At 38.8% G+C, this 13,115-nt stretch overlaps 1 protein-coding gene across 13 annotated transcripts in view; it reads right to left on the reverse strand.

Moving 5' to 3' along the window:
* The window catches only part of HMBOX1 (homeobox containing 1), a 425,772-nt gene that overhangs the window by 242,811 nt on the left and 169,846 nt on the right, over window positions 1–13,115 (reverse strand). For 11 of the 13 annotated variants that reach the window (XM_033938850.1, XM_033938852.1, XM_033938851.1 and 8 more), the window contains exon 3: window positions 3,901–4,060. The exons of 1 other annotated variant lie outside the window; for it this stretch is intronic. In XM_033938850.1, coding sequence (XP_033794741.1) covers window positions 3,901–4,043 — 143 coding nt within the window. In that variant the 5' untranslated portion in view covers window positions 4,044–4,060. Of the gene's footprint in view, window positions 1–2,465; window positions 2,548–3,900; window positions 4,061–13,115 lie in introns of all 13 variants that reach the window. One more of the 13 variants, XM_033938853.1, reaches the window with a different exon arrangement.

The following is a 13,115-nucleotide window of genomic DNA, read 5'->3' on the forward strand; positions in this document are numbered from 1 at the left end:
GGCATGCACAACAATCCCATTGGTCTGGAATGGTCTGGGATGGACACAAAGGAAAGAGGCAGTTAATTAAATATACAGCAGTACTACTACTACTTCTACTGAACCCTGACGAAAAAACTGAAGGGCTTATAGCAGCACAACTGGAACAAAAGCTAACATTGATTGTTTTAAAAATCCACTATAGCAAGTGCTGTCCGTAAAAAGAAGCTGAACCCTATGGACCATTTAGTAGGTTAATGCAGCAGTCTTAGAACCAGGGGAAATAGGTTTGATTCCCACTGCAGCTCCTAGTGACTCTAGCCAAGTTACTAAATCCTTCACTGTCCCAAACAAAACAAAATAAGTACTTATATATATATATATATAATATGCAAACTACTTTGATTGTAACCAAAGAAAGGTGGTATACCAAATCCCATCCCCTTTCCAGTCTACAAAAAGACCACCCCGGCCGATTAGACTCAGAAAAAATGACACTCCCAAACAACTACAGGTCATTAACTTGTCTGTCAACAATATTTAAACTGCTGACAGGAATATCAGATATAACCCAAGACCACTGGGAAAGAAACAATTTACTTCCAGTGGAACAAAAAGGAAACAGTCAAAATACTAGAAGCACAAAAGATTAGCTTCTGATTATCCCGGAAAAATTGTAAATGTTGAAATCCAAACTTGAATCCAGCTTGTATTGATTAAAAAAGGCCTTCAACTCACTGCCAAAATGACTGGAAATAACTGTAGCAAATCAAAACAACAGAAACTTTGTGCAAAAAGCAATGAGTCAGTGGAAAATGGAACTACCAGTTAGCAGTGAAAAAGTGAATCAGGTGAACATCAGGACAAGAATATTTCAAGTCTACTATACATTACTTAGATGACTTGAAGCTCTTTGGAAAATCACAACTAGAAATTGAATCTCTGCTAATACTGGCTTAATTTTCAGTGAAGATATTGCCATGGAATTTGGATTAGACAAATAAGCCATCCTAGCTATGAAAAATAGAAAAATGGTCAACATCGAAGACATAGAAATGCCAATAATAAGATCATCAAGGGATTAAACAGCAAAGGAGCCTACCAATATTTGGGCATCCTACAGGTGGATACAATTAAGCATATCATAGTAATGAACACAGTCATCAAAGAATATACATCAGAAAGGTTAAAAAATCCTGAAGGCCAAACTCAATGATGGAAATACCACCAAGGTCATCAACATTTGGGCCATACCTGTTATTTGATACAGTGATTGAATTGTAAATTGGATTAAGGCAGAGCTAGAAACTTTGGATTGAAAAATGCAAAAAATCATGGCCATTATTTTCTGTACCCCCCAGTGTTCCTGGCAGGCTTTATCTTCCTCACACCAAAGAGGCTGAGCAGATTTATCACTAGCCGTTAAAAAAACCCTGCTCAGATTGACTACAAGGAAGCACATAAAGTAGCAGCTATGATTCATTAAAATTAGAGAATGACACGGTGACAAATTTTTCCTCGCGAGTTCTTTTCCTGTCCCTACCCCATTCCTGTAAGCTCTGCCCTCATCTGCACAAGCCTTAAAGCACTTTAAAATCTTACGTATTCGAGGCTTGTGCAGTTAAGGTAGAGCTTACAGGAAAGGGGCAGGGACAGGGACAGCAACAAAATTCACAAGAACGGGATGGGAAAATTGAGTTCCTGAGGGGATGGGGACATATTTGTCCCTGTGTCATTCTCTCATTGAAATATCCCCATAAGCAAAATATGGTGGGTCTACAATCAAAACCATGGTAGAAAATGAACAAGCCGAAATTCTTTGGGACTTCAGGATACAGAGTGATAAACACTGGTTGCACAATATACCCAATATCATTGTGGTTGACAAGAACCAAGCATGGATCATAAATGTGGCAATGCAAGATCCTTTATCCAAAGTTCTAAAAACCAAACAGCTCCAAAACCCAAACTTTTTTGTAAAATTGTTGCGTTACTAATTTGTAAAAAAAAAAAAAAAGAGCTTACTTTTCATTATTTATTTAAACATTTATATCTCGCTTATACAAAAATGTATGCAGGTTACAAATAAACACACATAAACATAATTGAGAAAACAAACCCTAATATATTAACACGTCACAAGTTAAGACTTTCTAAAAATATTCAACCTTCAAAATATCTACAAAAAAACCCCCTAGTTTAGACAAAATCTTCATAACAAACTCTCCCTGTGCTTTTTTTATTATAGTGATAAGAAAGTAATGTGGTTTTGTAAAAAAAAAAAAAAAAGGGGGGGGGAACTAACATTCTTTATACACAACAATAGTGGTATCATCCCATCACACGTTTTGAAAAGCCTTCTGAAAATAATAAGCCTTCAAACACCTATGAAAAGATTTTAAAAAGCATCAAAAATGAAATCTGTCCCCAAAGTCACTTTAAAGATTTCACTATACACTAATAGTAGTTCAGTTTTTTCATCTTACCTTACACTGTGTACCTCCGAGGTGTTGCCATTGGCCGCACTGATTCGTATTCGTTTCCTGCTGCAGCCTCGCATGCTTCTCTCTGTCGCATCCAACCAGGAAGAAAAGAGGAACTGATGTTAGCAAGGCATGAGGCGGCAGAGAGAAGCAGCAGCAACGAATATGAATTGCTACGGCCATTAGTGACAGAACATTCAAAAATCTAGTGTGGCCTAGTGCTTAGAGCTACTGCCTCAGTATCCTGAGGTTGCAAGTTCAATCCCAGCCTGCTCCTTATTAGTATGGGCACGTCACTTAACTCACCATTGCCCCATAGTTAGATTGTGAGCCTGCCGGGACAGATAGGGAAATATCTAAGCATACTTGATTACTATTCAATGTACAGTAAACCACTGTGGGTGAACCTCTTCATGAAAAGGCAATAAATAAATAAAATCAAGACTTGAAAACTGAGAATGAGCAACTCTTGTGCAAACCTATAGTTGTTGTTTCTAGTGTTTTGATATTGCTCCAATGAATACATCTGAATGCAATGGGCATTGACAAACAATCGTCATTTGTCACTTATACTGTATATAGAAGGCAGACGTGCTTGGAGCTGCCCAATTTCTGTGCCAATATCTCTGAATATCTTGAGAAAAACTCAAAATTTAGAGTGCCAACCCCAGCCAAGGTCATGAAACTATAATAATAGTAATATAATTTGAATATTTTTACTACTATAATTATCTGTTGCTTTTTTTTTTTTTTTTTTTTTACTTATTCTTGCTGTATACCGCCTTGAAGGTGGTAAATAAATCTTAATAAATAAATGAATAATAAAGCTTCTATTCTAAACTCCCTGGCTGACATTGGTTCAAGCCGCTATAAGATTCTTGCCCAGATGGCACAAACAATTCTCAGTCAGATTTTATCTATTTATAAAAGAATCAAAATCCTGCCCGGACAGTTATTTTATAGCTGGGAGATTAATTTGTTTCTATTGTTCTCCATATCAAGCCTACACTTGTTAATTCTCCTAACCTAGCAGGTGCTATATTTCCTACCTCATGCCTACCCTCAAATACATTAAAAATTCCAAAAAGAGCTTTAATTTTTTGGTCACACCCAGAGGAAAATGTATTAGATTTTCAATGTACTTAGTATGGGAAATATAATTTTGTCTTCATTTCAACTGCTGTGGGTCAGAAATTACCTGAAAGAAAGATAAGAGGATCTATGCAGTCAAAGAAATGGAGAAATCTTATAAGAGCTTAGGCCTTATATCATTATAATCATATTTAGCATGTCTGTCAGAGATAAATTTGTACTTTAAACCTAAAACGGGCATATCTTTAGCTGATAATTAAAATATCTCAAGAGCTTTTAGGTACTAGCATGCATGTTTTCATGTCATGCATTTTAAGTGCTTATATCATGAAAACAGAAGACTTACAGAACTGAGCTATGGAGCAGAGATCTGACACTCAGATTTTGATGTTTCCCACTGTTATCAGCCACAGCCAATAGGACCTGTTCCAGATCAAGGACCAACGTCATGCCAAGGCAGCAATACCATGAAGAGACTTTGAAGTCCATAAAAGTCGTAATTCCTCCTAAACATAGAAGTGAAAAAATATTTTTCCCCCGAAGGCTTAGATGGGGTACAAAATATTCAAGTTTAATTTAGCTATTTCCAAGATTCATAGTTGATATATACTTAAACACACTAAATGAGAATTTCAAGAAAGGTTGAAGATACGTCTCCAACAAAGTGTTCTTACTCATAAATTCTCTTGAAGTGAAGAAAAGATATGAATTGAGAACATCTTTCTAGAACAAGACAAGGTTTAGGAGAGTTATGAGAACAAAATTTCTGCACAGGAAGAATCATCACTCAAACCTGAAATTCTCATTTTGTACCTTTTGGAGAAAATGTAACCTCTAGCAGGATATATTATAGGCTTGACAGCAATTCATAGTCAAGTAACAGATGGACAATAAACACATTTCTCTCCCCCCCCCCCCCACCTCCATCCCTTTTACTAAGCTGCGGTAGAGGTTTCCATCACAGCCTAGAGCGCTAAATACTCTAATGCTGTTCCAATGCTCAAAGAATTCTAGAAGCATCAGAGCATCGTCAGAGCATTTAGCGCCCTGGGCTGCGGTATAAACCTCTACCATGGTTTAGTAAAAGAGGGCCTTTACGAACAGGCTACTGTAAATAAAATAAAATAAAATATAAATAAAATAATTAGATGAATCATCAGAAAATCTATATTGTGAGCAATGATGACCAATTAATTATCAAACCCCTGGGTGTAACATTTACTGTATATGAAAACTTGATTCAGCATGAAATATTAATGAGAATCCTATTTCAGAAGCACTGCTCTTCTAATCACCAAGTTCGTGTATTTTTAGTTTGCTTTCAACTTCATTTTGGGCTTCTTTTACAAAGCCGCAGTAGAGGTTTTTACCATGGGCTGGCAAGGTAAATGCTCCAACACTCATAGGAATTCTAAGTGTCGGACCCCAGCCCACAGTAGAAACCTCTAGCGCAGCTTTGTAAAAGCCAGTGTTTATTTGTTGACTTTATGTCAGTAACTTATCAGTATTTTTAGCCTTTGACAAATATGAAAGGCTAAAATAAAATAAAAGATTTGAATGATTGGTATGCTTTATAATACTTCAGAATGCCTAACAGCTGTTTTATACAAGAATTGAGTTGTCAAATAAACATATGAGCACTTCACAAATGTATTAATCATTAATGACTATTACTACCAGAGTGTATTAATCATTAATGATAGCTACAACTAGAATTTTGAAAATTAGTTGATCAGTGCTTTTTGCTTACTGTAAAAAGCATAAGTATATTTTATGTTTAAATTTGTTTTTCTAAAGTAGGGTGGTGTAACACTTCCTCAGAATTCTTTTACTCCTTTGACCTGGAGCATTAATACATTGTTAAGAAATGCTGAAATTCAAGGAAAATCATGAATGAAGAGATTCTATATAAAACCTTTTTACTACTATCTGACACTGACCCTATTTCAAAAATACAGCTTTAGGAGGTAGTCATTTTAAAATCACTGAATTGCATCTATATGTGTAAATAATAAGACACATATGCAAGTCCTGATTTTATAAGGCTCATATTTATGCATATAGATGTTGTGGGGGGTGGGTTATTAAAGTGGTTTGGGCAATCCAAAAACTATGAGGGCAATTCTATAAAGGAAAGCCTATACACACCAATTTTGAATTTATGTCCACCTGCAAAGTATGCACCATCAAATACTGGTGCATACTTAAAGAATAGTGCTTAACTGGATAATGGTCACTTTTGCACATACAATTATGTGTCTATATAAATGCATAGACACATAAGTGGGAGAGGCTCCAGCCCTCTTTAAATTGCTTGGGGGCTGCCCAAATGCCAATATTCAGTGACACTTAGCCAGGCAGTGCTGCTGAATATCAACTGTGACTGGCCATTTAAAAATGTAGGCCTGTCAGGAGCGGTACAGGGGACATTGTTGGGGAGGATCCAGCAGATATACAAGGGCCAGGATCATTCAGCCTGCTTAGCTTTGCAGGTCCTGACACTGAATATCAGCTAGCACCAGCATAAGCCCCCTCCGAGTTGGTAAAAGATCCCCCTCCATCCAGCTCATGACCAAAAAGAATTCCCTTCCCTCATCCCGCTAAAGCAGCTCTCCATCTTTTGTGATCTCAATAGGCTCCCCCAGATCTACCTGGTGGTTCAGTGGTGGCAATGGGGACAGGAGTGAACTCCCCTTGCTCCTGTCCCTTGCGGCAGCTTCCTGAAAATAGCTGTTGTGACCTCTCATGGCAGCCTCATGATGCTCTAATCTCCTCTCAGTTTTCAGTATCATTTTTATGGTACTAGCAGATCAAACTCACTACACCAGAAATACCCACCTGGATGTCCCACTTTCACTTTAAACTAACATGGCCAGGTCAGGACTCTATTTACACCCCCCAAATTCATGACCCCCTCTTCCCTCTTTTTTTCTGTTTCTGTGCATGGCTTTCTCATCCTTGCAGTTACCTTGGCTTCTTGCTCCATGGTCATCTTTGATGCCTCTCTCACCTTTTAAACTGTAGTACACTACTTTGGGTGAATCTTCTCATTAAAAAAGTTAATAAATACACACATTTTAGAGCACTTCTAAAGGATTGCCTCGTCACTCAAGCATTTGGACCTTGGATAAAGAATTTGCTTGAGAATGTGGAATGTAGTATGCCTTTACTGAATGTTACTTCCCATCAGATTAGGGTCTGATGCTGTCTATACTGAGCTTGACACACAACAAAAACCCAGCTATTCCACAGCTATTCCTGTTTCTGGAAAGGCAGGATATATCCTAGGGGGAGGGCTTGTGCCAGAAGGGTCAGGGTACCGGAGAAGGAAAGCTAAGGGATTGGTGGTGAACGACTTCAGGTTTATTTTCATGACATATTTTTAACATCCACATTTGTATTCATCCTTTGTGCAGCCATTGTCCTGGACCACTAAGGAAGGCGTTTTCAGCCTAAACACGGACCATGTGGGTCCACAACTATGTAATTGTGGATGAGTTTGTTTTTTTAGAAGTGGTAAATAAACATTTGCATCAAGAACATCCATTCCACATTATCTCATACTAAACCTGAAACTGTATGCTATTTCTTTATCCTTATATGAATGTGAATGTTTAAGTGACTCTCTGAGAATGATCTATTTACTAATTTACTATATATTGTATTGGGAAAACAGTGTTTCCTCTTTTTCTATAGTGTGCACTATTATTGGCAACTGACAAAGTAGCCAAATGAAAATAAAAATTCCCATAAATGACATAAAACAACATAAAATGAAAATTTCTGGCTGCCCAATCCTATAAGATGTATGCCCTCAAATACATAATTAAAAAAATGTTTTATATGTTTTTAGGTTTTTCTACAAAAACCCTTCAGCTTTTTCAGTATGTTAATTAACTCAATCAACTCACCATATTCCTAATTTGCCAAAAATATCAATATTGAATACTGTGTTAAAATTATCTAATTGACACCATAAAGAATGCAACATGTCAGTGATATCTTCTATTTCTATTCATGCAGAAAAGAACTCAACCTAATTTTTCTCAGCCAAAACAGACGCCATCTTTTTTCTGCCCCCATTTTCAAAGAGATCTTTCACACTCTTTTCAGTGACTGATAAGCTGTCAAAATAAAACCTTTAAAATAGATATCAGTTTAATAATGAAAGACACTTAGATTTGATTTATCTATTAAATTATAATATAAAGAGTCACAACTTCTCCCACGGCACCTATTCATTGGCTAAACATCATTATTTATCATACTGCTGATAAACAGTGGTATCCTCCTAAAACCATATCAACAGGTCTTTACAACTTAAACATATATAAAATGCCAATCAAAAAGGTACCAAAAGTAGGCATACAAATAACAAAGGTAAAGGCTATAAATGTTTGGAAGGGCAACTTTCATTTTTGAAGGTTTTGTGTACTATAGGGTCAGTAGAAAGGACTGTGTAATTTTTTTTCACAACTTTGATGCTTTTCATGTTTTAGAGAAGCTATTTACTAAATCCGAAATTGCTTGGGAGCAGGTGTAACTCCTGATGTCAGTCTTTTAGGTCATATACATTAAGGGGGGAATTCATGAAGGGGAGTTAAGTGTGTTAGCATACGCAATGGCATTAGCACACTCTAACTGCTAAAGACACCTATTATATTCCTATGGGCATCTTTTAGGATTAAATGTCTATGAACTTGTCATAAGCAGGCCATGCCACCTTCCATTTGTTTCCACTTGAGCCTAATATATGCATATCCTAGGCTTTGTAAACTGAGGGCTTAGGGCTCCTTTTACAAAGCTGCAGTAGCAGTTCCCATATGGCTTTGTAGAAGGGGCCCTTAGACATTTAGGCCCTCTTTTATCAAGATGTGTTAGGGTTTCTTATCGCTGGCCACTGCGGAAAAAGCTCAGACACTCATATGAATCCTATTAGCATCAAAGCTTTTACCGCAGTGGCCGGTAATACAAAATCCTAACACAGCTTGATAAAAGGGGGTCTTAGTGTTAAGTGCCATTGACTTGTTTTCGAGTCTCAATGACTTCATGAATTACAGGTCTAAAAAGAAATCGGTTTTGTGCTAGGTCCTCTAGCATCATCCCCATGGTTGTTTTCAATGTGTCCAGCCACCAGATTGCAGGTCATCCTCTTCACCTGGTTCCTTCGATCTTCCCAAACATGATGTTCTTCTCTAATGATCTTTCTCTTCTGACAGTGTGATCAAATGCTCAAAGCCCAGTCCAGCCCGGCACAAGGAAGAAGGAGGATCTCCCTCGCACCGCCCAGCCCAGCCCAGCCCAGCCCAACGAGGGAGGATCTTCGGGCACTGGCACGTCCTGTGCATTGGTGCTGGTGCCGGTGCCCAATCGGGTAAGAGATGTTTTGCGGTGCTGGGGGGGGGATGTAGGATCGCGGGGGAGGGGGGGTGACGCGAGCGGGGGGGAGGATGCCGGTTCGCAGGCCAGAAGAGTAAGCAGGAGTGGGAGGAGGTTATAGCAGCATGCGCGGTATACGCGTGTGCGTGCTATATAAAAATTTTTTTTTACAGAAATACTTTGAGCCCGCGCGCTATACGCGTATGCGTGTTATACACGTATGCACGTTATATGCGTGAAAATACGGTATGTGACTCTATCAGTAAAGCCAGCTACTGATTGTGATCAGGTCTGTATGTTAACACTGAAGGAATTAAGCGTCCAATGCAATGCATACAATATATTGTCTCAATGAGCATCGTCACACGATTGGCCTGCCTTGCAGGGCCTTCCACACCAGTGTTGGCCATCTTGGGGTCAGTTGCTGCCAGCACTTTTATTCAATCTTTATCCTTTTAGAGGGTTTAATAGCCATATCTTCACTTGTCCTAAAGAGATACTTGTCCACACACTATTACTCCTCTGACTGGAACTCTTTGGAGGGCATTAATAAGCAGAATTTAGAGGTATATTTGCAGGAGAAGGTGATTGAGTTCAAAGGAAATACTGTTTCCAGATTCAATGAATCACATGACCCCCTCCCCCCCATCTTTTTATAATTAAACATTTGTATACAAGGCAATACCTAAAAGCTATGTATTCTAACATCCACAATTATGGATCTAGAAGCTTTAAAGGAAGAGAATGACTTGGATTTAGTGATGGTGATGAAGATGTGACACATAGAAAACCGCCACTGGAATATAATTATATAAGTCTATAATCTACGTATTTACAAAGGATATAGTAGGAAGAAAGTCAGAAGTGGCACTATATATAAAATACTCAAGCAATAAAACTGCAGGGTTTACAAGGTAATGAGTAGGCACTGTGGCTTAAGTTATAAAAACAGAATGGAACATCTGTTTATACTGGTGTGATATATAGATCTCCCTCACAGGTAGGGTCCAGATATTTAGGGTAGAAGACTCTGTCAGATGTGCTCAGGAGGACAGAACTGCTTACTGTTTAGCATTTTTCAGGAATTTACAGATTTTTGTATTATCTCAAAGCTAAAAGAAAGGCTAAAATAAAGCATCTCTCTGCAACTCTTCTATCTCCATCCCCTTTCCCCTCCTTCCCCCCAAGCATAAGTGAGTCTGTTTCTATGTTCACTCTTCCCTCCATATTCACAGGGGTTAGGTGCAAAGTCGGCCCGCAAATAAGAAAAATTTGCGAATAACTTTAGGGCCAACTCTGACCCACCCCTGCCTCCCTTCCACCTCCCAGACCTCTCCACCTACTTACTCTTTAAAGCCTGGTGGTCTAGTGGCGAAGCAGAGCAGGAATGATCTTTCTACACTCCTGCCCTGTGCAGAGTTGCCATGGGTAGGAACTCATGGCAGCCATTTTTGTTTGCAGCTCTGCACAAGGTATGAGCGTAGGAAGATCATTCCTGCCCTGCTTCACCGCTAGACCACCAGGCTTTAAAAAGTAAGTAGAGGGTGCAGGAAGCAGGGTGGGTCTGCAAGATGAAAACCATGAATAATCAAAGTTGCGATTGCCAAAGTCACAAATATTGAAAGGGACCTGTAATAGCAACACTGTAGATAGGATCCAGCCAATGGGAAAGTGCTGAGGGAGGGAGCGCTGGAAGACAGTTTTAATCACAAGATGAGTGAAATGGCGTGGTGGCCATGTTAGTCCACTTTTCAAGGTAATACAGTATATAGAAATAAAATTATAAACAAAGGAAATAAGGTAATAGCTTTTTTATTGGATTAATTCATAGGAAGGATGAGCCAGGGGTAAGATCCTGTGCTGTCCTGAAAGAGGTGATAGGGAGGAAGAACTAAACTGTGTTTAAGAACTGGACTGACCTTGGGGACAGCTAATTACGGTAGTCTAAAGCAGTGGTCTCAAACTCGCAGCCCAGGGATCACATGCGGCCCGCCAAGTACTATTTTGAGGCCCTCGGTATATTTAGCATAATCACAAAAGTAAAATAAAACAGTTCCTTGATCATATGTCTCTTTAGCTATAAATGACAATATTATTATTAAGACTTAGCCAAAAGGAAAAATTTATAAATTATAAAGAGTTTTACCTCCTGCAAAATGGTCATTTCTTTATTAACTTTTTTTTCTGAGGCCCTCCCAAGTACCTACAAATCCAAAATGTGGCCCTGCAAAGGGTTTGAGTTTGAGACCACTGGTCTAAAGGGAGGGGTATTCAGAAGGGGAAGGAAAGGAAAGGAAGAGGGATGAGGCAAAAGAGCCTGCTGGCTGAGAAAAGGAGCTGTCACCAATTCAAGAATTTCACAAGATGAGAAGATGGGGGCACTTACTAAGTAAGAACATAAGCAAGCAGAATAACATCAGAACTGTAACTACAAAAAGTCAGTATACAAATCCAATACCTTTATCTGTATGTTTCTATTTCTGTGCCTTTCACCTGTGGGATCAATGCCATGTAAATAGTTTCCCTCTGAAATGAATCTACCTATACAGATAATAGAGGCAGTTTCCAAAAGTCATTTACTTGGGTAACTGGGCTATCTAAAACTGACCACACTCCTTCCATATGAAAGTATAAACTGATGGTTCTTTTGAGTTTCTGTGGCTGTCAGGACCTGCTGTGCTTTGACTGTAGCTGCTCTTTGTCAACCTAGAAGCTACTGAGCACCTTGTCTGCCTAATAGTTAAGCCAGCTCTGCCTGTTGTATAGTAGATAAAAGGGAGTTTTCAGTTTGCGGAATTTACCCACACAAATATTTAATTATATGGTCAACTTCCTTTGTAAACTGTCCCAATGCTGTCTCTATTCTGTTTATATTAATTTCAGAGGCACCACAAAAAGTTATATATATTTTTATTGTTTCTTCCTTTTTGATGCTTAAATCTTTCTAAGAACATAAGAAGTTGCCGCTGCTGGGTCAGACCAATGGTCCATCGTGCCCAGCAGTCTGTTCCCGTGGTGGCCCCCAGGCCAAAGACCAGTGCCCTGAGACCAGCCCTACCTGCATACGTTCCGGTTCAGCAGGAACTTGTCTAATTTTGTCTTGAATCCCTGGAGGGTGTTTTCCCCTATAACAGCCTCCGGAAGAGCGTTCCACTTTTCCACCAATCTCTGGGTGAAGAAGAACTTCCTTACGTTTGTACGGAATCTGTCCTCTTTTAACTTTAGAGAGTGCCCTCTCGTCCTCTCTACCTTGGAGAGGGTGAACAATCTGTCTTTATCTACTAAGTCTATTCCCTTCAGTATCTTGAATGCCCCTCTCAGTCTCCTCTTTTCAAGGAAGAAGAGGCCCAGTTTCTCTAATCTCTCACTGTACAGCAACTCCTCTGGCCCCTTTAATTTTTCAGAGATATCACCTATAAATCTTACTTTTTTTTGCATGGTCTACTTTTGGCATCCCTGGTTTATACTAAAGATAATGAAGGATGAAAATAACTAACCTAGCTTCCCTGGTTCAGGCAACCCCCCAAAAAAAAAACTATTTCTTAAGTTCAATTTAAATTTATATTCAGTTCAAATAGACCACATTTATGGGAGCTGAAGGTTGTTCTAATAAGCAGCTACTTGAGTCAGAGACCCTTTTTTCTCTATCTTGTAAAAATTTGTGGAAATCTTAAAAAAATATTAATTGACTCATGCAGCAGGTTATTCTCCTGGGGCAAGATTTGCCATTACACCACTTTAAATAGGAGGTTTCCAAGGTACATGGTAGGATCCCATCAGATACATTTGCCTAGAGTCTAATATTGTGTTACTCTGATCCTACTCACAGGCATTTATAAAATACTACTGTATTTATTTCTAGGCAACTTCAATCTTCCAAATGCACTTTAATCTAGAAGAAGATAATGGATTATCTATAGGAAGAACCTTGTTAGAAGCTGGTAATGGCATTTGAGCATCAGGGATGATACTAGACCTGGTATTTACAAATAGAGACAGTTTTTCTGACATTATAGCGGGCAACCATCTAGAACCAATGATCACCGAATGGTGGTTCAGCATTAGAGCAGAGGTGGTAATAGTTTCTTTGAGAGCAAAGGCCCTAGATTTCAGGAAACCTAAGATGAAGGGATATTTGAGGAGCCTTTAATTAGATGGGTGCATCTAAGGCAAGCAGAAACA

Source organism: Geotrypetes seraphini, chromosome 3 (genome assembly GCF_902459505.1).
Source record: "Geotrypetes seraphini chromosome 3, aGeoSer1.1, whole genome shotgun sequence".
Taxonomy (NCBI): domain Eukaryota; kingdom Metazoa; phylum Chordata; class Amphibia; order Gymnophiona; family Dermophiidae; genus Geotrypetes; species Geotrypetes seraphini.